General features: G+C 50.9%; 1 protein-coding gene across 2 annotated transcripts in view; it reads right to left on the bottom strand.

Moving 5' to 3' along the window:
• The window catches only part of SLCO2A1 (solute carrier organic anion transporter family member 2A1), a 79,978-nt gene extending 64,221 nt beyond the window's left edge, over positions 1–15,757 (bottom strand). Inside the window, exon 1 of one of the 2 annotated variants that reach the window (XM_060011291.1) lies at positions 15,360–15,757. In XM_060011291.1, the coding sequence (XP_059867274.1) occupies positions 15,360–15,455 (96 nt within the window). In that variant the 5' untranslated portion in view covers positions 15,456–15,757. Of the gene's footprint in view, positions 1–4,157; positions 4,446–15,359 lie in introns of those variants that run through there. The other variant, XM_060011292.1, reaches the window with a different exon arrangement.
• Between the last annotated feature and the right edge of the window lie 11,328 nt (positions 15,758–27,085).

A 27,085-nucleotide genomic window follows, 5' to 3' on the forward strand; every position in this document is an offset into this window, starting at 1 on the left:
AACTAAATGAAGGGCAGCAGGTAAGCTGGTTGCTGACCATGACTCAGCCATGAAGAGGACAGAGGTTTACAATGGAAGACAATGACGAGAGGAATTAAGAGAAGAGGAGAGAGGAGATGGAGGCAGCTGGCACTCCAGGCCACCTGCCCAAATCCTTCACACATTTTTCTATTGTGTTTCTTGTCTTTTTCTTGTTGGTTAGCAGGAGATCTTTGTATAGTCTAGATATTAGTCCCTAGTCAGTTTAATTTTATTTTTTTTGAATTTTATTTTATCTATTTTTTATACAGCAGGTTCTTATTAGTTATCTATTTTATGAATATTAGTGTATATATGTCAATCCCAATCTCCCAATTCATCACACCACACCCCCGCCCCGCCACTTTCCCCCCTTGGTGTCCATGCATTTGTTCTCTACAGCTGTGTCTCTATTTCTGCCCTGCAAACTGGTTCATCTGTACCATTTTTCTAGGTTCCACATATCCTAGTCAGTTTTAGACATTGCAGACATCTCACAATCCGTCTTTCTTTTTGCCTGAAACACTATTTTCTGTTATTAAAGTAGATAAATCTTCCTTCTTTAGTTGGTATTCTCCTGATATATCTTCTTTTGTCCTTTGATTTTCAACATTTTCTTTTAAAGAGCATGAAACTAGATTCTCTCTCTCTCTCTCTTTTAGGCAGTCTGTCTCTAGCTTTGAAATGGTGAGAGTACTCCACTTTCTGATAAACCTAGATTTATGTCCACTTCCTTTTATTGTGCTCCTATTTACCATAATGTTTCTTGTTTGTTTGTTTTTGCCTTTTATTCTCCTCTTTTCCTGCCCTCTTTTGGTTGACTCAGTTTCTACTTTTTACACTCTTCTGCTTTGGAAGGTATGCATTCAATGTCTTTATACTGAATGATTACCCATACATTTTAACTTAATGTTTGACTTAAGAAAGACTAAAGTTAATTAATTATTCCACTCTCCTCCCAAGCAAGCCAAGGACTTAAGATTTTAACTCCAAATTTCCCTGCCAATTCTCCATATTATTGGTATGTCTTATTCTACTTCCATCTTTTCTGCCCTCCATAAATCATGATTATTTTTGTCTATTCACAATCAATAATTACTACCATTCTGTATCATCTTTTTCTGTGTTTGATTTCTTGCTTTATGAATTTCATCCTTTTGTAGTTTATTTTAGTAGGACTCACGATTAGTAAATTCTCTACCTTTGTTTGAAAATCTCTATTTGTCCTCTTGAATTATCATTTAGTTATAACATTTGAATTTGGTGGTAATTTTCTTTCAGCATATTGAAAAGTATTCCATTATTTTCTAGTATATCTATTTATTTTGAGAAGACTGTTATTGGTCTAATTATTGAGTCTTATGTGTAATCTATAATGTTGCTCTAGTAGCTCTTAAAGTTCTTCTGTCTTTACTGTTCTGCAGTTCCAGTATGATATGTATAGGTGTACTTTTTTGTAAATTCCTGTCAGAACTTACTGTGCTTTTTTATTTTGAGGTACCATATGTCTTATTAATTCTGGAAATTCTCTGTCATTTTTTCAGTATTGACTATCACCTATTCATTCTTTTCTTGGGGACTCATTTCAGACTTATATTGGACTTTATTTTTACTGTTTTCATGTCTCTTAAGCTGCCTTTTAGAGTTTCCACTATTTTTGTTTTTGTTTTGTTTTTTTACTCACGAAACTATACTTTATTCAGATCTCATTAGCTTTTCTCTTTTTCTGTCCCAGGATCCCATCCAGGACACCATACCACATTTGGTTATCAGGTCTCCTTAGGCTCCTCTTGGCTGTGACAGTTCTCAGACATTCAGACATTCCTTGTTTGGAGGAGTACTGGTCAGGTATTTTGTAGAATGCTCCCCAGTTTCGGTTTGTCCATGATTTTCTCATGGTTAGACTGAGGTTATGTTTTTTGGGAAGGCCACAGAGATAAACCGCCCTTCTCACCACATTAGTTAAAGGGTACATATTTTCAAGATGACTTATCACTGATAATGCTAACCTTGGTCACTTGGCCAAGGCACTGCTTGCCAGGTTTCTCCTCTGTGGAGTGTCAGTTTCTACTTCTTTATTCCTCTGTGCTGCATTCAGGTGACTTCTTCAACCCTATCTTCCACTTACTAATTATCATTTTGTGCAGATGTCATTAAGTTAAGGACTTCAAATTGGGAAATTATCTAATCTGTTAATTAACCAATCATTGTATCTAATCTGCTATTTCACCATTTGCTGAATTGTTACTTTCTGTATGTATAGAATTCCCATTTGTTTCTCAAATCTGCCTGTTCCTTTTTCACAGCATTTGTTCTTTCCTGGTGTTTTCTATTTCTTCTTACACTTCTTTAAACATTTCAATGTATTTTTATAGTCTCTTTCAAAATGTTCCATTATCTTAAAATCTTGAGGTGCTAATCTTCCTCACTGAATATATGTACTGCCTGTGGCTTATGGTGGGTCATTTCCTGTATAACTGTTTATCGTAAGCTCCTGTTCCACGGACATTGTCTTCTCTTGGGGATTCCAGTTGGTCTGGACTGTAGAAGTATCCCTCCAGAGTGGTTTTGCTCTTGTGTCTACCAGATGACAAAGAGTTGTCACCAGCCCGGAATGAATTTCTTATCCTAATTTATATGCTTAGAGATTCCCATACTGTGTGGATAGTATGCATTCTGCTTCCAAGTCCATGTGGCATGGACTTGGTGTTTTGATTTCTCAGCGGAATTATTTTACCCAGAGGTCCTGTTAGAGATATACCTCTAACCTGTAACAGGGTGGTGGGCAAAGTTTTACGGGTTCCTTTCTGAGCAAGGGACCCAGTTTCATGCGTGAGTCTTCGTGCCAGCTCCCCATGTCATCTTTGGTGCCTGTAGGATTACTAATACCCAATCTGCAACAGGAGTTTCTTGAGGGTTTCTTTATACACAGCTTCCCCTCAACCCCTGCTGGTACAGTCATTGTTCGGGTGTCCAACTCATTCATCGTTTCTTGCCCCTGAAGATTTCACTTTCTTTCTTGCAAGTTCAGCTCTGCATTTAAATATTTGATGGTGTTCTATTTTATGCAGTAACTCTAGGTATTTGTAGTAGGAGGGTCCCATGTTTTATAAATCTGTCATATGGATGAAAACCACAATTCACTATAGTTCTTTATGACCCATCTTATCCCAACTAACCAGAGCCTTTGGAAGACAGGAACCTTGCCTGATTCATGGTTGTATTCCCCATGCAGCGGCTAAATAGCAGAAGCATGAAGGTCGCATGTTAGAGTTCAGAGTATGCGGTCCCAGATGTATTGAGCAGAACCCAGTTCTGTTTCTACCTTCTCCTCCCTCACAAAACCCAGTTTTTTCCCCTCTTATTTGACACATCTTATAACTTTGCATCTATTTGTGCATCTGCCCACTGTTTACATCTCTCATGAGGGCATGGCCCATTCTGTTTTGTTCATCATTGTACCTCCAATGGTTGATGGTAGGTGATCAATAATTACATGTTGCATGAATAAATGAACAAATGAATGCATCTCAGGCAGCTGTACTGACACCATTCCTAGCCTCAGAGTTCTGAAACCCCTGCTGTTTATGACATCAGCAGAGTCCTGCCTTGCAAACAGTGGGTCACCAACTGACTCAACACTCACCAAAATGACTGTGTGAAAGCCAACCCAGGGATGTCATCACATCCTCCCAACTATAAAACTCCAGGCTCAGGACCAGACCCCAGGCAGCCCTTAGCAGATTCTGTCCCAGACTCTGCCCTCACCACCTCCCCCTGAGGCCCATTCTTCCTAACATGGCACGGAGCTTATCAGGTACACTCACTCCCCTAAGATGTTTGGCCAACCCTTAGGGCTGGATTCCCAAACTCTGAGCCAGTCCCTGGGAGTGGGGCACCAGAAGAGCAGAGAGGCCTTCCTGGACAGAAACACTTCTCAATCTTCCCAGAAAAGAAAATGTTCCATAGTTTTGCCTCTCTTTAAGAGTTAAAGCATTGTTATCTGACTTCACCTCCATCACTGAGGAGCCATAAGACTCCAGTGAAATAATAGATGTAATAACGCAGTGACAACAGTGATGGGCACAGGAGTGGTCCTTATAGACAATCCCGTCCCCTGGCTGCCCTCCTGGCCGTACCTCTGGTGCATCCTCAGGGACCTGGAGATCAGCCTCCTCCCACCTTACGTCTCACTTCATAGACCACAACGACAGATCTCATGGCACCAGGCAAAGGTGGGTGTCACCGCAGACTTCAGGGCTTTTAATTGGTAGTTTTTTCTAATTATAAATGCAGGACATGTTTATTGTAGAAATATGGAAAACATAGAACATCACAAAGAAGAAGAAACGATTTATAGGATCCCACTCAGAGCACTATCTCTGTTTAGGTATACCCTCTTTAAGTCTCGTGACTTTTAAAAATCTGGATCATCTCTTCATACAGTTGTCCATCCTGCCGCCTCTACTTAACATTATAGAACGAACCCTTCCCTCAAGTTGAAACTTTTCGCAATAAAACTTTAAAACATGTCTTGTAAATATCTCATAGATAGATGTCCCATGATTCATTTATTGTCTTGCCAATAACTAGCTATACGAGTCATTTCCTCATTACAAGTTTCTGAACAGACGAGTTAAATGATAAAACGTTGTTCAGCAGACTGGGTTTCCATTTATTTGCTCAGGAAGGTTTTCTAAGCCACTTGGTCGCTGTTCCCACCCCACGCCGGGTCCCTGGTCTCAACGCTTGTGTGCTGTGGGTGAGACAACGTGCCACAAGAGAGGAGGACTGAGGAAGAAGGACTTTCCGGGCCACCAGTGTCAGATTTGGTTCAGGAAAATAAAACAATAAATAGGAACAAGCAGCCCTGCTGTGTCTGTGAGTATGGGCACGGAAGTAGCAGAGTCCTGGCTCGGCTGGTTGGGGTTCGTGGTGGGAAATGGAGAGCAGCCACAGAGGACAGGGTCTTAAGACAGAGTGCCCGAATTGCAGCTCTGTCACTGTGTGATGTGGCAGTGTCCACAAGCTGCCTGCCACTTTCCCCCACTACCCAACATGGACAACATGCACCTCGTGGCACAGAGAGTGTTTCTGAAAGGACCTGCCCTTGTTATTTCACTAAATTTGGCACACGTGGGTGCCCCCCAACAAAGCATTTGCATTCACAACTAAATATCCACATATCCCCTTATGCTTTATTAGGCCACAGATGTGGCCTAATAAAACGCGTCCGTCTTTGTGATGATAGCTCAGAAAATCATAATTGCTGCTAAAAATGTGTTGGTGCTGAGGGTGGGAATTCTAAAATTTGTGACTTTAAGGTAAACCAATACAGGCTTGACTAACACCTGTCCCCACTCCTTGTTAACTGTACGTGTTTATGTATTAACTTCACATGTTGACTCAGTGGGCCTGTGGTTTCCCGGGACACAGAGGGAGGAGGCTGGAGCGGCAGCGAGCCCGAGAGGGCAGCCTCCTGACAGCAAGCACAGTTTGGAAATGAAGCGGCAGCCACAGGGCCCTGAGGCTCACTTTCCAAGTCAGTGACAAGGTCCAGGGCTGGAGACAGTCTGCTAGGCAAGGCCGGTTCTACCTCGCTTGGGCTCGGCCAGTCTGCGTGGGTGGGATGTGGGCGTTACAGCCTGGGGCACAGGCGGGGGTCCACAGGAATGTTCCCACTGGCATTAGGCCGGACGCCCTCCGTAAGGGTCTCTGTCAGGCCCCCTAATGATCAAGTCAGGGACTCTGGTCCTTGTCTACTTGCTCCAGAGAGATGTCGCCCAGCTGGAGGCCAGGGGGTGGACCCAGTGGCCTGTCCAGGGCTCTTGCTGGACTCTCCATGAAAATTCCAAGTCAGGGAGAAGCGAGAGCTGGGGTGAGAAGAGAGAAAGATGGGGGTAAGATGGAAGAGTGTGAGAGCTGGGGTGGGAGCAGGCCTTGGGCTCCTGAGAGCGTAACAAACTGCGGGGTCTCAATCATGGGAAGGTCTCTGCTGGTTCCAGGAAACCCCGGGCCCACCAGCCTCCCTAAAGCCTGAGGTCCCCTCGTGAGTGATAACCAGAGCAAGCAAGGAACCTTTGTGATCTGGGACAACAAGGGTCGGAGGGTCACATGTGCCCCTCAGCAACACCCACCTTCAGAGCCTGGCCTGGCTTTTAGAGGAGGGTAGCCCAGGACACGTGGCTTTCTGTTTCAACCTAGTTAGAGGACTTGTGGGAGAGGGGAGACTGCTTTCTACCAGAAGCAATGAGGAGAGTGGCCAGGAAGAGGGGGCTCTGCTAGCTTCACTCTGGGGGGTATACAATTCTGAAATTCAGTAATTCTGTGAGTGAGGGGCACCATGTTTCTATAGCTCAGTTTTATCATTACTCGTATGGATTCTATACAGTAAGAGGTTCAAAATGCTGCACAGGGCTTCCCTGGTGGTGCCGTGGTTGAGAGTCCGCCTGCCGATGCAGGGGACACGGGTTCGTGCCCCGGTCTGGGAAGATCCCACATGCCGCGGAGCGGCTGGGCCTGTGAGCCATGGCCGCTGAGCCTGCGCGTCCGGAGCCTGTGCTCCGCAACGGGAGAGGCCACAACAGTGAGAGGCCCGCGTACCGCAAAAAAAAAAAAAAAAATGCTGCACAAATCACAACGGGCAATGAAGGCAGGGCCAGGCGGGAGAACTTCCATGTACTAACAAGAGGCAGAAGTGGGCCCTGCCGCTTGGTTTCTCCCTGGAAGCCTCCAGTTCCTTCCTGTCATGAGTCCTTGAGGCTTATTTCCATTGTTGGGCACCATCCCTGGCTCTCCATGGGCACCTCCCCTGCCCCACAGTCAGTGGGTGGAAGTCCATTCTTGTAAAATGGCAGTGGGGTGACCAACTTATCCCAATCTGCCTAGAAGTCTTCAGTTTTAAAACGGAAAGTCCTGTGTCCCAGGAACCCCCTCGGTCCTGGGCAAATCGAGGCAGTGGGTCACATTGAGAAGCAGGGCCCTACGGGCCATTGTTTCTTGGAAACGTGGGTGTCTCTTCGAGAGCTGAGTGCAAACAGCGAAGCCTGGGGAAGAGCCTCCCACCGCAAACATGCAGTAAAGGCTCATGAGTGAGCGAGGCCCAGGCTCCGACATCCACACTCAGCTCCCCACCACTTCCCTCAAATGCACTGTGAATCAAAGGCAAAGCAGCACAGTTTCAGAAGGGCCTGGAGCACAGGCAGGAAGGACATGTAAAACAGACTGAGAATGTGGTCAGTTTAATTCCATCCTGAAATCTCTCTGGCAGCCAGTCGGGCAGGACAAGTGTGGCTCCGGCAGCCTGCTGTCCTCCCCCTCCCCTCTGCCACTGTCCCCTTTCCCCAGGCCAACAGGGGCCTCACTGAGTTCTCTAGCCGGCTCCTCTCCTGGGGTGTCCCACGGGCTCAGCCCAGGAACTGTCTGCTATTCACACCCCACACCTGTCCCACTTACATTTCCTAGGTTCCCTCTATGCCCAACAAGCTGTCTGGGTTAGAAAAACTAATTCTGACTTGAGGCCTGCTGTGTTGTTTCCCAAACGCCACCTGGGGTCACATCTGGCAGACGTGAGCTAGACATGGCATAGCTTCCTGGAGCATCAGTGTTACTCCAAGATTTGGGGGAAAATACAACATATTGTTTGGAAGCATGTAGATATATTGTGGAGGAAAATACAAAATACACTTGATTCTAGGACGAAACATAAAATTCTACAGAAATGTAATATCCATGATTAGTTAAACCACATTTCCCGACACCACCCTTCATCCCCTTGTCCTACTCCATTGTGGAGACCGGTCACTCCCTTCTAGAATTCAGGGCATCTTGGTGGGCAGATTGACAACCACTAGCTTGCTATACCCTCCCTGGTGCCCTCTGCATTTTAACTGAGGCCTTCTGTGCTCTAGGCCAGCATCTCTCAAGGGTGTTGGATGGAACATCTTTCAGAACATAAATAGGTACGGCTGATGTTTGGGTAAACAAAATAAAACTTGTCATCAGATTCCTATAGGACTTGGTGCACACTAAATGATAAAGAAAGGGTTAGTTTGCCCATATTTATAGAGGCAGTGGTCAGCCCTGTGGGGGTCAGTGCCAATGCTGACCAGACTGAGTGTCCCACAGGTCACAAGTCCTGGGGTTACTGCGCCGGCTGGTGCCTTCTCCCCAAGCCACAGCCTCCATAGCATCTCCACCCATCAAGGCAATGAGGCTGGGAAGACAGCTCTGGGAGACGGCTGCTCGCTGGATAGGATCATCCCATCCATCCAGTCCACAGTGTAGTCTGAGACTCCTGGCCTTGGGTTCATCCTTCACCCCGATCAAATTTAATCCATCCCAGGGAATCAAGGTCCACGAAACCAAGAGAGCTGGGATTGATCGCAGACAACCGGGCCAGCCGCACCCTCCTCTTTTGCCAGGTTTCAGAGCAGGTCTCCTGGCAAAGCTCAGACCCAGCTGGCCCTGCTCCTGGTCTCATCTCAATCAGCAACTTAGCATGAGATGGGAATCTGAGAACATGAAAGGACCTCAGAGATCACTGCGCTCAGGCCCCAAGGTTCACGGACGAAAGAATCCAGAACTGAGAGGCATTCTGGGGCCATGGGAAGAAAGGGGCTGGGAGTGAGATGACCCTGGTGGGAATTCCTGCTTTGCCATTGACTGGATATGTGGTCTTGGATGTGCCTCGATTTCAAGTATGAAAGGGAGATGCTGATACCTCCCTTGCAGGGCTGGCATTACGCATAGAAAAAGCTTAAGAACTTAGACTGAAAAATCAAATTCAAGGGAAAAGACAACCATTCAGCTAAGGCCAGAAGAAAAGCTGGAAACATGTAAATATGTAAGATCCCATCCACCTACTAAAAGCAAGCTTTAAATCTGTCCTTAAATCTTCCTAAAAGGCAAAGTAGAAGAGAAACTGAATGGGTTATAAGGTTTGGTAATCATTCCATTGCAGAATGAAAATCAAGTTTTACCTGATATCAAGACTTGCTATTTAGCTACTGTAATCAAGACACTGTGGTACTGGCAGAGAGATATACACATACATCAATGAAGCATGATAGAAAACCCAGCATGGACCCACCCAAGTATGGCCAACTGATCTTCAACAAAGATACAAAGGTAATTCAATAGAGAAAGGAGAGTCTTGTCAACAAATGGTGCATGAACAATTGCATAACCACAGGCAAAACAATGAACCTTTACCTAAACCTCACATCTCTACAAAAATTAACTCAAAATGGATTATAGATTTAAATGCAAAACTATAAAACTTTTAGAAGAAAACAGAGGATTTCTCCTTCAGGAGTTAGGATTTGGTGAAGAGTTTTTAGACATGACAATAAAAGCAGTATCCAGAAAATTAAAAATTGATAAATTGGACTTTATCACAATCAAAACCTTTTTCTCTGTGAAAGATTCTGGTAAGAGGATGAAAACATAAGCTATAGACTGGGAGAAAATGTTTGCAAACCACATGCCCAACAAAGGACTTGTATCTCACATATATAAAGAACTCTCAAAACAACAATTTAAAAATCCAATTAGAAAATGGAGGGACTTCCCTGGTGGCGCAGTGGTTAAGAATCCGCCTGCCAGTGCAGGGGACATGGGTTCGATCCCTGGTCCGGGAAGACCCACATGTCATGGAGCAACTAAGCCCGTGAGCCACAACAACTGAGCCTGCATGCCACAACTACTGAAGCCCGCACGCCTAGAGCCCGTGCTCCGCAACAAGAGAAGCCATCGCAAGGAGAAGCCTGCGCACTGCAATGATGAATAGCCCCAGCTCGCCGCAACTAGAGAAAGCCTGAGCGTAGCAACAAAGACCCAATGCAGCCAAAAATAATAAAGAAAAGAAGGAAGAAAGAAAGAGAGAGAGAGAAAGAGAGAGAAAGAAAGAAAGAAAGAAAGAAAAAGGAAAAGAAAAATGGACAAAATATATGAACAGATGTTTCAGTGAAGAGCATATACACATGGCAAGTGAGCACATGAAAAGATGTTCAACATCACCAGCCATTAGGGAAATGCAAATTAAGACCATGATGAGATCTCACTACACACCAATTTGAATAACTAAAATACTCTACTTCCAGTTCCCTGAGACCTTGCACAGGTCACCTCCCCTCCTGGGCCCATTTCTTTAACTGGAGGAGGTTCCTTCCGGTGTTTACATTCTATTGTTGCATAAAAATGGGGTCCTCTGGTTTATTTTCACCAGAGGCAGTGCCTCTCTTTAGGGGTGGAATTCTTAAAAAAAAAAAAAAAAAAAAAAAGATAGCTAAAATAAAAAGCAGTAACACTAAATGCTGGCCAGGATGTAGAGAAACTGAATTTCTCATAGCTTGCTGGTGCAAATGTAAAATGTTATGGCCACTCTGGAAAACAGCTTGGCAGTTTCTTTTAAAAATCAACGTGCAACTACCATATGACCTAGCAAAGGCACTCCTGGGCATTCACCCCAGAGAAATGAGAGTTTATGTCCACACAACCTATACATGATTGTTCACAGCAGCTTTATTTGTAATAGCCCCAAACAGGAAACAACCCAAAGGTCCTTCAATAGGTGAATGGCCGGAGAAATCACGATACATCCATGCCATGGAATAGTACTCAGCAATAAAAAGGAACAAAGGGCTTCTCTGGTGGCGCAGTGGTTGAGAGTCCACCTGCCAATGCAGGGGACACGGGTTTGTGCCCTGGTCCGGGAGGATCCCACATGCCGCGGAGCGGCTGGGTCCGTGAGCCATGGCCGCTGAGCCTGCGCGTCCGGAGCCTGTGGTCTGCAACGGGAGAGGCCACAACAGTGAGAGGCCCGCGTACCCCCTCAAAAAAGGAACAAGCTATTGATACATGGAACAGCTTGGGTCGATCTCAAGGGCATTATGCTTAATGAAAAAAGCCAGTCTCAAAAGGTCACACACATATTTCATGACTCCATTTATATAATGTTCTCAACATGATAAAATTACTGTGCTAGAGAACATATCAAGGATAGGAGTCGGAAGGAGACCTTTGTGGAGATGGGATAGTTCTGTCTTGAAGCAGTGGGGTGGTGTCTCCCTGAATCTGTACACACGATCGAATGGCCTGGAACTATACTCACACATCATGGCAATGCCAATTTCCTGCTTTTGGTATTACACTGTAATTATGTAAGATGAAATCCTTGGGAGGAACTGGGTAAACACAGAACCTCTCAGCACTGTTTTTCCTATGCATCTATAATTATTTCAAAATAAATCCCTCTGCCACTTGTTCTGTGGCAGCACAGGTCACGAATTCATCACCAGGAGACACGAGGAAAGCTAGGAAGGGCTTTGAGCATAGTTACAGGAGGAAAGGGTCTAAGTGACCTTTGACCACCACCCCACCCATTCCCATGGTTCTCCCTCCCCACCCCCCAAACCATCCCCCAAAACTGCCTCCCCAACACACACACACAAGCAGGGCAAGGTGGGCCTCTCAGGGGACAGACACCCTGGAGATCATAATATATGCTGTCCCCAGTGTCAGAGAAATACATCCTGGGGAGGGAGGAGCATATCTTAATCCACCAGGTTGATGAAGGAATTCTTTTGGCCCAGAGGGTTCTCTTCAGAGTGTCTCCCCAAGCATGGATTGCAGGTTTCTGGGATATAGCACTTTCCTCTGGAAACTGAGAAGTTAAGTCCAAACTGCTGCCCCATGATTGGGAGTCAGAGGCCTCAGGACGTTACGGACACAGACCAGGACAAAGCACCTCTCCCTCATTCGGGGGCCTCCCTCCCAGGTCACAGGTCACAGGTCACCAGGGCCACCCAGGCCAAGCTGTGAGACTCGTCTATCCCTTTCTTCCCACTGTTCTTCCCCAGCCTTCCATCCACTGACTGGATATCCATTATTTCCCTACACTGGGGCCCTAGGTGTGTTTAAGTTCCCAAACTTTGGGCAGCAATTACCAATCGACCACTCCTTCTATAAGACAACCTCAGTTTGGCCCCCAAAGTTTCATTTTCAGAAGAAACAGATCTCTTTGAGGCTGCCAGGATAAGTTAGCCAAAAGGCTCCCTGCTAACTCCCCCACCCCTGCCCCATAATTGCTGAATGAACCTGTTTTTAATTTAGAGCTTTGGAGTACTGGATGCCAAACTGCTCCCTCTAACCATGACTGGCGAGCAGGTCCTCTAGTTCTTAAGAATGCTGTAACCCAGAGGCAATTGAGACTGTCTGTAGATTAACACGATTGTATTGACTCCTGCAGAAGGAAGTACCAAAAACTCAGCCTGAGCCTGAGAGTCACCAGGCTCGAGATGAGGTCGGGAGGAGTGAAAGGGTCTGAGCCTGTTACTGCTTACGCGGATCTGTGCTGCAGCCATGGCAGTGGTCCCTGGTCACGGCCGAGATGTGTGTGTCACCAGGGCCTGGAGAAAGCCCTGACCACTCGGAACAAGCACATCTGAGGAATCTCCACGCGCTAACGCTGAGCTGACCAGTGCCGTGCGACAGAGAGGGCCAGGCGCACAGGGGTTAGGGGTTCTGACCTGGAGGCTCACGTTCCTGGTTCCTCTACACTCCACTCTTTCTGGTTATGTATCCAAGCCCAAAGGACCAGCCTCACTAAGCCTTGTTTTCCTCATCATTAATGGGGACAGTAACAGCATCCAGTTGACAGAGCTGTAATGAGGACTGCATATGGGCAAGATATTTCCATAGTTCCCAGTAAATTCAGACAGATCTGTTGCTGTTCGCTACTATTGCTATTTTTGGATATTATTATTAACTGTAGTTTTTCTTAACTATTAACTATGTCTCATAGAATGAGGCGTAATTGGTGGAATAATCGATCCTAAATGACGTTTGAATTCACAGTCTTGTTTGTTGAGGCGAGAACTGTCCTCACAATGATGCCAATCCCAGAAAGCCCAGTATGGTTTACAAAGCCATTTCCTCTGCCTCATTCCACATAATCCTTATGAAGGCCTTCTCTACCCTGCCTCCGGGAGGAGGGAACTGTTCATGTTACCCAGTTTTTTTTCACATAAGGACTCCGAGGCTCAGGGATACTTCCCTGTGTTACCTAGTTAGTAAGGGGATGGCATGGGGCTTGGATCTGAGTCCCCTGGCTTCATCTTCTTTCCCTAAACCATGTGGTATGTGGCGTTTTGCAGGAATGTCATAAAGCCTATTGGTTAGTCTGTCCCAACAACAAGGAACCTAGAAAAATGATGGGTCCTCAGGTTGGGTGTCCTGTGTTCCTCCCATGTTACACATGTCACGACATGTGCAGTCCATACCCCCCTGGCAGGGTGCATGGCAGCCACCAAACCTCTCACTGGGAGAAGGAAATCTCTCATCAAATAGCAAAGCCCCCAGAAGCCAGCCCTACCCCCTGGAAGAAATGACTTCAGGGAGTTTAACTAATGGAATTCCAGCCCCCAGATGTGCCTTGAGATATCCAGTCTCCTACCTGGTTTCAGGCGGATAAGTGAAGCTAAGTGGAAGTTGCTCCTAACTCTGGTCTTAGAATTACTATGGATCAACGGAGGCAATGATTAAAGGAATCTGGTTTTTAGAGTTCAGAAAAACTCCTAACTGGTATGAGCCTTCCGGAGGCCAATTGGCCTGGGCCCAGGCCTCAGGCACATGTGGCTATATCATCAGCATGTGATACATTATCTTATTTTTATAGATCTTCAAAGAAACTGCTGCCATAAACTCATTTATTTTAGGGACTCAGGGCGGGTCTAAATGGATCAGTCTCGTTTGGCGTTACCCTCGCTGTCAGCTGTCCCTCCTGCTCCCAACGCTAAGAGTGGTGAAAACAGAGAGAGTTGCCCCCACCCTGGCTCCCTCCTGGGCCTCTCTCTTTTCAGACCACCCAACTGTTGCCCCTGCCCTTTCCTCCCAATTCCTAATTTATAAACCCCAAGTTTTCCACAATTCTCTGCTGAAACTTCTCTAAACTCCTTTAAATGATGGAACCAAAACCACACAGTGTTCTCATCAGGGTCTGGCCAAAGGTGAGGAGATTTGAGGATTATTTTAAACTATCTCAAAATTTCTATGTGTTATTTATGTCCAACCATGGAATCAATTCAACCTTTATTTAGTGTGGTGTGGGGAACGAGCAGAAGCAGGAGTGGGGAGCCCAGCTCTACTGCTAACAATATGAGTAAGTACATAGATGGGCTCCACTGTGACCTCCAGATCCTTTTCTGTTGGACACACATAACTGGTCCACAGAGACCCCCATCCTCCATTTGTATGTTCTGGGTTCCCCTTAATTGCGCCACTGGAGGCATTACCTAGCCCCATCTGATTGTGTGCTTGCCAGAAACAACCTCTCTGCACCATAATTCCCACCCTGACCCCAAGGAGCCTGTGACCTGGGCTTTACAACCTCCCACATCCTCACCACCGGAGGTGCATTCCTCAGTTGCTTCTGCCCTGCCAGAAGAGGCAAAAAAGCCCGAGTGTGGATTCAACCATTCCAGTCCTCTTGGACCTGTGATGGGGTGGAAAGCATTCCTGACCCCCTGGGGGGTCCTCACCACACTACTGCCTACACCTCTTCACCTACTCCCCATAACTTGCCAGGCACCTGCCTAGACTTTACGGAATAGACTGCGAAAGCCGCTGCTTTCCTGGGGCCAGTTCCGGACCAGGAAAGCTGGTCCAAGAGCTGCAGTGTTGGTTGCCAGCCTCGGGGGAATTCTCAGCATTGCAGGCAGCAGCCCGTTCAGGTAGCAGAGCTCACGCACTGCCGCCCTTGGGGAAGACGAAAGCCTAGCGGAGAACAGCCCTTCTGCCAGCCACCCAGTATGAGATGGGCTCTGATATTCATCTCAGAGGGACCCCAGCCTGTCCCCTACAAGGTGCCAGACACGGGCAACTCCAAGCCCATTCCCTTAACGAAGTAACTGCCCACAGGAGCCCAAAAAGGTGCCCCGGAGATGTTCTTTTTCAAAGAACAGAACAATTCCCTCGGCTAGTGCCAGGACTATCTGAATAGATAGTTGGCCCAATAAGCAAGTACTTTCATCGCCCTGTTTCCTACCCTGACGAGGGCGTGTGAGCACGCGCGCGAGCACATACTCGCACAAACACATGCACACACGCACACACGCCCAGCACGCGCTTCCCTGGCCAGGTGCCTCCTCGCCGGCGGCGCGGGGCCCGCGGGGATGCGTCCCGGAGCGTGACACCGACGGATGGACGGCGGGAGAGGGAGCCCGCCCGGAGGGAGCCCGCCCCCCCAGCGCCTCCCGAGCGGCCGCAGCACTGACGCCGGGACCCCGCCGAAGGTGCGCCCAGCGCGGCTCGGGCCAGGACGTCCCGGGTTCTCCGCTCACCTTAACGTTGCTGAAGATAGAGCGGGGACAGCGGCCGGCTCGGCCCGCAGAGGCGCCGCTGCCCTGGCGCGCGCCGGGCTCGGGTAGGAGCCCCATGGTGGCTGCAGCGCGGGGCCCGGGGCGGGAGGCCGGGCGAGCGGGGCCGGGACGCCTGGGCTGCGGCGGGCGGCCGGCGAGTGGCGGTTGCGGCGTTGGTGGCCGGAGGAGGCACGCGGCGCGGCCGGAGGAGACTGAGCGCGAGGGTGCGCGCCCAGAAGTTTTATAAGTGGCCGCCGCCGCCACCGCCGATGATGAAACGCGCGCTCCCTCCTCCCTCTTTCCCTCGGGTGTCAAGGGCGCTGCGAGCCCCCGCCCCGCCGCCGCCCCCTCAGACAGGTGTGACGCGGTGGCCGGCTGCGCTTGACCTCGTTCCGGCCGGAGTTGTCTCCGCGCCCGCAGCCCTGCAGGGACCCGCGAGGCTCGACCGCCCCGGGAGAAGGTCCCGCCCGCTGGAGGGTGGGGGCGGGAGGTGGCGGGCCCCGGGAGGGGGAAGTCTGAGGGAGGGGGCGGGAGGCTGCTGAGTGGGGTGGGGGGGGGCGCCCGGGGCGCTGACGGGGCGGGGTGAATGCCGCGGGCCCGCAGACTGCAGGGGCCCCGACAAGGGATCGGCAGGGCTGCGGGGGCCGGAGGAGACTGGCGGAGGAGCGAGGGGCGCCGGGGGGGCCAGCGGGAGCCAGGGGCGTCGGAGAGGCGCCGACGCTTGTGAAGGGAAGCGGAGACTCCGCGCCCCTCCCGACGCGCTCAGGAAGGTTTACGGAGTCGGTTTCTGCTTGTTTGCACTCGTCCAAAACCTGGGCTCTCAGTTCCGGTGATGGCTCTGAGACTTGCCGAGGCTCTGTTTGCGTCCAGGACTGATTTATATTTAAACTGCTCTTTGCTCTGTAGAGGGGCCTGGTAACAAAGGTGGAGAGGTGGGGGCCGCCCCGGGCTGCGCCTGGACTCTCTGGACGGGAGCCAAGGTAAACTGGAGGTGCTGTCGAGTGTCAGCATGGCTGCGCCTGGCCTGGAGTGTTGAGGGGAGGCGTGGGAGGTCGTGGACAAATGGGATGCACCCACTGATCTTTTCAGGGCTGGAATGAACAAACGCTTACTTTTTTTTCCCCAAGATCTTTTCCACCAGGAGAGGTAGTGCAGAAAAGAGAAAGAAGGTGACACTTTCACGAGAAGGGTAAGAAGGGTCTGCCCAAAGCAGCTGCAGTAAGGAATCCAGTTCTGGGGGTATTTTTCTAACTCCCTAATTCCTGTAGTTATCTGCAGAACCAACCTCTTCAAGACCCCACCCTCACATCCTCCTCCTAGCTATTCCTAGGAAAAGATGCCCCTCAACTCCCAGGAAGATTTGGCTAAGACAGGGGCCACAGGACAGATGGACCATGTAGGTTTCTTACTTCTACCCAAGGCCTGATGCCTTTCTGGGCCTGGTCTGGGCTGTCCGATGTCCAGGGGCTTCTCCTTTCTACCTGTGGCCCAGGACCCTGGACACAACAACACACAGTGCTGGAGGAAAAGCCGCTGGACAGTGGGTGGCCTTGGGCCACTTTACTCACCCACAGATCGAGGGGCATCAGCGAGGCTTTCCAGAGCCCTGCAGCAGCCCCAGATCCAGAGTAGGCATGAAACTCTGGTCACCAGTAAGCCGTCTCAGAGAACTTGCAACACAAGAACGGCCTTCCCCACAGAGCACTCAATGTGTGCTGGGCGCTGGGCTGTAGCAGCCATGATGGACTGTGCCAGGCATTCTGCTGGCACCCCCAGGCACGATGCCACAGAACCCCAGCATTAGCCCAACGGTTATCAGCACTGTCACAATCTGGATTTTACGGATGATGATGAGGTCAACCAAAAAGAGTGACTGGAAGTCATACCCCCAGTAAGCGATGCAGCTGGAACCTGAACCCTGCTTTCCTGACTCCAAAGCCCAGACTTGCAGCACTATGCCCTTTGAAAAGCTATCTATCCCAGCAGCCCCATCTCACAAGTGAAACCAAGCAGAGACCAGAGAAGGCCCAGGCCAAGGTCATGGTCACATTAGGGCCACCATGACTGGAGCCTCTTCCTCAAACCTTGAGTGAGTCCTTGCCATGGTCCTCTGACAGAATCCTAGGCAGGGTCGGCCTCTCTAGCCCTCACCTTGTCCTGATCCATTCATCTTGCCTCTGCCCACTGTCAGGACTAGCATCATCTTTAAAGAAAAGGTCTATTCAGAAATGCCCACAGATGGTTATCTGCCATCATCTGCCTTTTCTATGGGGGAGTGCAGCTAAATGTAATGGAGACCCAGCTGAAGTTGGGGCCTCAATGAGATTTATTTGTCTTTCATAATAAGAAGCCACTAGTAGGTAGTCTAGGGGTCATGACCTAGGTCCCTTCAAGATTCCTTAGTGTGTGACTCCCGTCCTTATGGCTGGCTCATCATCACAAGATGCCTGTTCCACCGCCAGCCTCCTCTCCTAATTCCAGGGAGGAAGTGGAAGACAGAAAACAGGAAGGGGCCGTGAGCACATCAGGGAAGCAAATCTCTCCTGTGCACGCTCAGCTACCTTTCCTTAAGGCTTGTTGGCCCAAACTGGGTCACATGGTCACCCATTAGAAGGCGGCTAAGAATTGTAGTTAATGCTCTAGCTGCTTCCTTTCAGCGTCTACACATAGGGTAACCCATTTCCCTCAAAGAACACCCCCAGGGTCTGTTTCTAAGACTCTTCCCAGATCCTTTGATTTCAGCAAATACTTTTTAGCACTAGAAAAACAAAGCACAAAGACAGTTCCTTGTGAACTCTATGAACTCAGGGTGGGGAGTGAGGAGAGGAAGCATCAGTGTGACCTAGGAAAAGAGCTGTTGTGCACATCTGCTGTGGGAACACAGAAGAGGGGTCCTAACTCGTCCTGGGGCAGCAGGGAGGTTTCCTGGAGGAAGTGACTTTCAAGCTGAGCCCTAGGGACTGCCAGGATTGGGAGGATTAAGGTGAAGGAAGGTAAATCTGCTCCATGATTTCAGTCTGGCTGGAGCATGAGACCTGGGGACCGTGGGAAGGTGTGCGGTGAAGAGGTTGGGACACGAGCGGCATGCAGTGAAGTGTAGGTCTTATCCCCAACATAATGGACAGCCTTTAAAGGCTTCTGAACAGGGGGTGACGTGGGCTGTTTGGCATTTTACATCAGCCTTTCTGGCAGCGGGGTCACAGTGCAGTGGGGCAGTCTAGAAGGCATCTCAGGAGCTCTGCGGGGATGACTCCCAGGGTCTGACTTGGGCAGCCTGCATCAGTGACACCAACTACTGGCAGAGGGGACCAGAAGGGGCAGCAGCAACTGGGGGAATGCGATGCGTCCTCCTAGGTTCCTTTTGAGTTCAGATGGCCTGGAGCACATGCAGGCAAGGCGTCCAGCAGGCAGACTGGTACAGGGGTCCAGTGCTCAGGGCGGACGCTGAGCTAGAGATTGTGGCCTGGACATCTGCATGGAGGCAGTGGGTAAGCCTCAAGAAAGGATGAGTCTCCTGGTGAGAATGTGTTGGAGAAACAGGTCCAGGACCAGCCACAGCAACATCCAGGTCACACAGGGGATGGAGCCAGCAAAGGAGACAGAGGGGAAGAGTCCAGCATGGAGGGAAGTAAACCCGAGAGTGCATGTCCACATGTTGATATAGCCCCGGGGTAGTGTTTCAAGGAGGAGGAGGTCAGGAGCATGCCTAGGACGGTGAGGAGGGAAGATAAGACCCAAGGATGGCCATCGGGCTGGCTATAGGCTGGCACCGAGGACCTTGGCAAGTATTTCCGGTGAGTGATGTGAGCAGAAGCCAGACTACGTGGGCTGAGGGGGAGCTGGAAGGGAGAAAGTGCCAACGGAGGCCGGCAGAACTTGCCCCAGGAGTGCAGAGGGAAGAAGAGAGATAAAGGAGCTGAGCAGCTTCTCATCTCAGCCCTGAAACCTCCTGCTTTCTCTCCGCTTGAAACTGGAGCAGTTACATGTCCCGCCTCCAGGCTTTTGTTCATGCTGTTCCTCCTGCCCTGCTGCCTGCCTCATAGCACTGGGCTTCTACCCTTCAAGGGCAGCTCCTGTTACTGCCTATTCTGGGCCCCCATAAAAACAATAGAACCTGTCACATACAGTATCCCGTGTCGCTCACGAAACTAGAGGTCATTATGCCCATTTCACAGATGAATAAACTGAGGCTTGGGGCTCTTCCCCAACACATACCATGTGTTCCTGCCTTTATTTTCACAGGTTCCAGTGGAGACAATACATGTGTTGCTGAGGGCACAGACCCCAAAGTCAGACATAGATGCCACTACCCTTCACAAGCTGCGTTACCTTAGTTGGCCTGCTTAACCTCTCAGCTTCTCTGTGCCCATCCTGGGGCTGTTATAAGTGTATGAGGTGGTGCCAAGAGTTCCTGGTGCTGGTGTGGGAGCTGCCGGTGCCTGGTGGTTGGTGGAATTGATGATGTTCTCTTGCTCCAAATCAGCTGTGAGCTCCTTGAGACAACGGTTCTGTGTTCATTCTCTTTGCATCCCCCATTTGGCCGAGCACATCCCGTTGCTTTAAAATGTTTATTTAATGGAACTGAGCTGAAATGAAGTCCAAAAAGACCCAGTGACTGGGAAAGGCCTCATTGCTCCTGAGGCCTCCAAGCCCTTGCTGTCTCTGTCAACCCCCTACTGCCTGCATTCCGGGCCCCTCCCTTCTGCCCCCTGGAGGCCTCCCTCATCAGCCTTGTCGTCACTGGAGGCTGGCCAGGGGCCCCTCGGTATGTTTATCAGTCCCCGAGCCACACCCAACACTCCTGCAGCCACTAATGGGGGTCTGTTGACAATTTGGACACAACTACGATCTTGCATTAACTCTGCCCACCTAGCTCCTTGTGTGCCAAGTTGGGGGGGGGTTGTGGTGAGGGGGGCCCAATGACCACCCCATCACCAAGGTGGAGGGCACCCCTGCAGCCAAGTGCTCCACCACGTTGTCAGTGACACTGGTGGGGAGGCCCGGTCCCCTGTGAACCGCCCTGGCCACTAGTTTATATTTTTATTGGACAAACATGCAGTGTTGACAGTCCTTGCCCCGTGCTGGCACAATGCTGATTCATTTAATCCTCAAAACAGCCCAATAAGAGGGATTACTTTTATTAGTGCCATTTTATATTTGGAGAAACTGAGGCACTGAGAGGTTAAAAGAACTTGCTCAAGGCCACACAGCTAGGAGGTAGCAGAGCCGGGATTCAAACCCCGGCCTCTCGGTATAGAGTCCCAGCTCCTGGGGGCCTCCGCTCGCAGCGTTCGGGCAGGACAAGTGTAGTCCCCCACTGGATGGACCTTCAGGGGTCCGAAGCCACCTTGGGCCTCACCCATCCCTGCCCCCTCAGAACCTCCGCTGCCAGCAACACACCCAGCCCAGAGTGCTCTCCCTGAGTGGGGGTCTGAGCACAGCCCAGGGCCTCCGGGACCCTTCTAGATCCAGCTCTGAGGGCCCTCCATCCCTCTCCCCTCTACCTGGCACCTTCCCTCCTGCAGCACCTGCTGCACGCCATTCTCTCGGCCACTGGGCCCCTCCCGGGGTTGACCTAGCTCCCCACTCCCCATGAGAAAATGCAGCAAAGAGAGGAAGGGGCAGGGGTCCCGCTCCTGGGACCCCAGCTGCGTCGCATGTTACCTGGGGTACACCAGTGCTCGTTCAGGGTGGGGCACACAGATGGGATGTTTGCTTTCTTCCGGGAAGGGCTTCTCAAGGCCTTGGTGTCCTGTTCCAGCTCTAGGTCTCACCCAGTGCAGGTCGCTCACTGCTATGGCAGGAGATGCAGCAGACGCAGGAAAAAGAGAGACCACAACAGGGCTGGCCCTGCACCCCTCCCTGTGAGTGAGGAGCCCAGCCAGGCCCCATCCTCTGTGCTCCATCAACCCGGGTTCAGGTTGTCCCCAAGCGGTGTTATCATAGCCCGTCCTCCTGCGTGATCACCAGCCAGCCTCCCTGCAGGGCTCGGACTTCACCGTCCTGATCCTGCTGGGGGTCATGCCACACACTGTCACGAGCATCTAGAGTGCCCTTGGCCCCTGAGGGCCTGGGGCCCGTGGATCCTGTTGTTTGGATGTTACCAAGTAACCAGAAAACCAATGCTTTGTCTCTTTGCCATGACGCTTGTTTTTGAACTGTTTGTTAATCTTTATATTATAGTCTTTCAAAACTAATTTAACTGTGTTTGAACTGTACTCCACCCATCATCCCACACCACTGTTAAAACTTTACTCAGGTTTCTACTTTTCCCGTTTCTTTCCAATAAGCATGTTTCTACTTAGAAAGATCACAGTATAGCATTTAGCTCTTACTTTTTACAATAAGCATTTTTCCACGTTGACAGGGGCTTGTCACTATCTCTTTGAATGGCTGAGTGGGCAACCAGGAGTTATTTAAGCCCTCCGCTGTTGTTGAATGTTGGGGGTGTCTCTAACTTTTGTCTTTTACACACAGGGACTTGATGGATAACTTTTTGCAGAAAGCTCTTTGCCTTTGGACTGCTGGCCAGCAGTGTAATTCAAACACCTCTAGATATTTTCCTCTGTGATATTCAAAATCATTCCTCCTGCTGCATTTCTACCCCTTAGGTCTTGTCTCCTCACCAGTGACACCCCTCCTGGCCCCTGTAGAGGAAAGCCAGCACCCCAGGGGAATGGCCTGACTTGCTACTGTAAAGTCCACCCAGGCCCTGGGAACCTCCTAGGGTCTTTCTTGTCTCCAGTAGCCCAGACAAAGCCCTGGAACTCAGAGAGCCAACTCAGGGCTGATCCCCAGATGCCAGGTGGTGTGGCTGCCTTGATCCGACACTCTGTCCCCCATCCCCAGTTCTGGAGAAGGAACTGTAGGCACCTTGTGTGGGCACCTTCCCGGAGAGAGCTGACTCCTCACCTGTATAGTCAAGGCATTGGGCTCCATGGTCCAAAGAGGGACCTCTTGTTCTCCCAGCTCTGTCAGCTTACTGACTGTATCACCTAAGACAAGTTGCTCAACCTGTCTGTGCAGCGCTCGCTTTCTCCGAGCTGCGTGGGGAGTGAGCAGCTCCGTGGTGGTCACCATATTGTTACCCTTGTTGTTTTCTCCTAAGCCAGCAGTGCTCCCTCCTAGGCCCTGATCCCTCCTCAGTTGTTCCCTGCTTTCCCCTTCGGAGGCTTCCTTTCTCCAGAAACATCTCCCCAGAGGCTTCTGCTCAATGGAGCCTGGGAGACACTTAATCCAGCCCCCTCTGTGGAAGCTGAGCCTGGGTGGGGGCTGTCACCTGTCACCCCAGGCCAGAGGTGGTTGAAGGCATGAGGGGCCCAAGCCTGCCCATCCCTAAGGAAGCGTAACTGGAGCCCCATCCTCCCCTAATGTTGGGGATGGAGTTGGGGGTCCAGCAGGGGAACTGCAGGATTAGGCCTCCTTCCAGGCCCCGTGGTCTCTCCTCCCTGTGGTGTCCCCTCTGTGTGCACTGGGAGAGGCCAAGTGTCCCAGTCCCAGCCCTGGAATTCCACACCCTCGCCTGGGAGCCCAAGGCCTGGGCTCTGTCGTGGCTGCAGTGTGAGGGTGCGCGCGCGCCCACACACACACACACACACACACACACACACACACACACACACACACACACACACACACACACACACGTGTTTCCTGCTCAGAGGTACCCATCCTTTCCTCACCCTGCCCTCTCCTTGAATCTTCACACCTGTCCACAGCAGGGTCACCCCACGGAAGCCCCAACGAGGACACGCACTGCGCACCTTTTCCATTTCCTAAAGTTCCCACTTGGCCTGGACGACGTCCCTCTGGGGCACCTGGATCCTACTCTGCTCCCTGTCTGTCGGGCTGTGGGTCGAGGTCTGGCCTCGCGCTCCCACTGGTCCCGCCTCGCTTCTGGAAGGAATTTGCTCTTTCGTCAGTCTTGCTTCTTCACCCATATCTCCTCCTCCTGTGTTTATCCAGGTCTGTGGCCTCCTCACCGGAAAGGCCTCCAGCTCCCTGTTTCCTTCCCTCCCACCCTCCACAGCTCCCAAGGGTATTCTGGGGCCTGCTTCTGTCTCCTTCGAGGAGAGGGAGTGGGCCCTGCCTGGCTGTGCACACACCCTCCGGCGCTGTTTGGACTGACCCCATATCAGGTGGATTGTGAACCTTTGGGGCAGGGACCAAGTGTAAACATGTGCGCAGACAGCAGGATGTCACCCGGGGGACAGAGCAGGAGCCCGACTGTCACTCGGGTGGGAGCAGCTCGTGGGGACACGCTTATCACACAGACCTCACTTCCCAACTGGACAGAGCTTGGCCTTCCCAGCTCCCGGGCCTGACCTGACGGCACCAGTGCTTCCTCTGACAGCTACCCGTTCTGCTGCTCTGCCCTCTGCCTGCCCACGCTCTGCCAGGAAGCATCAGCTCTGCGTTCTCAGCGGTACACTTTGGGGCCTCCAAAGCTCCGTGGGGTCCTTCCCCTGCGCTGGGGTCCCTAACACACCCTGGGCCCTGGGCCCTGTTCCCCGTGCGCTGAGTCACCTGATGAGGTCACTGGGAGTCAGGCCTCCTCCCTGTTCATGGGTCACCAGGAGCGATCGCCTGGGGGTGTGGCCCCATTGCTGGGAATTCGGGAAGAGAATGTTGACTGCTTCCGTGCGCAGCCAGCTGGGGAGGAGGTGGGGGCGGGTGACCGGGCAGGATTTGAACCCAAGGCTGGGGAGTCCACAGCTCCCTCACACTGGGGTGTGGTGGGGACTCCTGCTCTGAGAGCCTCCCTCTAGCCACAGTAGTAGGAATGATGGCCAGAGAAGTGGGCATCTCCGGCTGGCCCCTCCCCAGATCTGTCCCACTTCTGGTGGAAGCACCCGACCTTCCTTTGGGGTACCCCCTCCCCACTCTCAGGTTATGAGGTTAGGTGGGTGGACCCTGCTGGGGCAGAGGGCATGGGGCCTGGCCCTCTACTGGAGCTGTCAGGACAGCATGTTCTCTCCTGGGGCTGCCAGCAGGGGGGGTGCCTCCCTCAGGGAGGGGTCTGGGGCATTCTGGGAGAATCTGTCCCAGGATGCGACCATTGAAGGAGCAGGAATGTGGTACAGAGGTCACTGAGGCCTGTGACTGTGTCCTTCAGGCCCTGGGTCCCGCTGGACCTCAGCATCTGGATGCTGTGATTCTGTGAGCCAATTTAAGCTGTGTGGTGCTGGATTTCCTGTTGCTGGCATGTAAAAAGTGCTAATGAATCCAATAAACCAAGGTTTGGACAACACCAGGCAATTCACAGAGCAGCCTCAGAGCTAGGATCTCACTTAACCTGGGAGCTGCCTTGCGAGGCAGGTCTGGTTGCTACTACCCTTCTTTCAAAGAACGAGAACGAAGGCAAGAGGTGAGCGTGGCCTGGTACCTAGGTCTTCTGAACACAGACCTCGTCCTTCTGCTGGGTCTCAGGTGTCAAGGAGCCCTAATGCCATGCTGGAGTCGTGCCCTGGAGGTTGAAGACACAAGTGTGGAAGCCGGACTGCCCAGCACCTGGTGAGACGGCCGAGCTGCAGAGGCTCCGAAAACATGTGGAGAAACAGCTCCGTGGGTGTACACGGTCACTAAAATCATGTTCACGAAGAATCTGCGATAATAAGGAAAACGCTGTGTCATGATGTCAAATTAAAAATAGGACAAACTGGGGGCTTCCCTGGTGGCACAGTGGTTGGGAGTCCGCCTGCTGATGCATGGGACACGGGTTCGTGCCCCAGTCCGGGAAGATCCCACATGCTGCGGAGCGGCTGGGCCCGTGAGCCATGGCCGCTGAGCCTGCGTGTCTGGAGCCTGTGCTCTGCAACGAGAGAGGCCACAACAGTGAAAGGCCCGCGTACTGCAAAAAAAAAAGGACAAACTTATAGATTACACACACACACACACACACACACACACATATAATACTTGCAATTATGTTTTTCAAAAAGCTTGTGCATAAAATTTTTTAAGACTAAAAGAAAATACAGCAAAATGTTAATAAAGATGATCTTTCCATGGTGGAAATGTGAACTTTTTAACTCATTTTTTCTACATCTTTCTCATTTCTATGATAAATTTACTTTACAATGAATCAAATATAAGCTTTATAAAAAACAAAAGAAAGAAGGAATCACTTGGTCACACAGCAATTTTCCATAAGTACCATTTTCAGAATTGAAACCAAACCGATCCCTTGTCTGGAAGGGCGTCGGGGAAGCTACTCCTGGTCCAGCCCTGCCGTAACCACTCTCCCCTGGTGCTCAGGTTCCAGTCAGTGAACGCGGTCGAAATTCACATGCATCCTGTTCCCTCCTATGAGAGCTTGGCTACTCGGAGGGCTCACGTCACACCCCTGCTAGGCAGGGGCCCCCCTCATGGTGCACTCCAGCCCACAGCAGCCTGTGGGGAGCTCCGGGCATTGCCCCCCTTTCACTGGGGGGGTAAAACGAAGTTCAGGGAGCCTAAAACTTTGCCCTCAGCCCTAGGGCTGGTGAGGGGCAGAGCTGGAACTTGAACTGCAACCCGTCTGATTCCAAAGTCCACACCACTGGCCGTGCTGTGACGTGGCCTCTATTCTAAAACCTTCCTGGGTCACTTGTTTATTTGTCCCTTTCACAAATATTTGCTGAGCATCCGCTATGCCCATGACACAATTTTTATTCACAAAGGAGACTCGGAGGAAATCTGAGACAACTGCATACCCCAGCAGCTCATAATGCAGCCCAGCTGTCCCAAAGGAGAGCGTGTGCAGCCTGGTGGGGTTACAGGATCATCCTCTGGGCAGCGGTCTGAATACACCACAACTTCTATTATAGCTGTTTTCTGTCTAATAATTTTTCATTTCTGTTTTTAAGCATTTATAATATACATGATATACTGATATAGTGACATCCCTATAAAACATACGTGATAAATCTTTGATTGGCATATAATCTTGTTTATATGTTTATATACATGAAACTGTACATTGGGATGATCAGGAAAGGCTTGTGGAGAAGGTGGGAGCTGCACTGGGATGGGCTTTATCCAGGCAGAGTGAGAGAAAAGGGCATCAAAGGCAACACGAGAACATCGCCAGCCACAGCCCCATGGGGAGGTGTCCGGCCTAACTCAGGGAGTGGGATTTCGGCTCGGAGCCTACAGAGCATTAGCTGGCCCTGCCCGCCTCTGGGCCCCCGTGTTTCAGCTTGTGTTCACCCAGTCCAGCAGCTAGGCTCCTACCCTGGCCCGGGACATGGCCCTGAACTCAAGGTCTTTGAAGCCAGATCCTCTGCCTCCTCCACCCCTAGACCCTCCATGCTTCCTACCAGACCCAGCTGCTCCCACCGTCCCGCCCCTTCCAGCCCAGCCCACCTTGAACCCTGGGTCTGTGGTCCCCATCTCCCACCTCCTCAGCCTCTACCTCTCTGCTCCCTCCACCTGCATCTCGAGGAACTGGCTGCCCTCAGGGCCCACCTCCCTGTGCCCTCCTGGGCAGAGCTGCACACCCTCCAACACCCAGGCCCAGGCAGTGGTTGCGGGGCTGGCTGGAGGCTTTCCCCTGGGCCCCAGAGGCCACTTCCAAGCCTCCTCTCTGTGAGCCCTGCCTCTTGCAAGGCTTGGAGTTCCAGCCCAGGCCCCCTCAGCCCCTCCTCATTTCTGTCTCCCAACCTTCCCCAGGCCCCTCTCCTCATTTTCCAAGGCCGTGACTCTGGCTCAGAGCTTTTCCTCTCGGC

Source organism: Delphinus delphis, chromosome 4, assembly GCF_949987515.2.
Source record: "Delphinus delphis chromosome 4, mDelDel1.2, whole genome shotgun sequence".
Taxonomy (NCBI): Eukaryota; Metazoa; Chordata; class Mammalia; order Artiodactyla; family Delphinidae; genus Delphinus; species Delphinus delphis.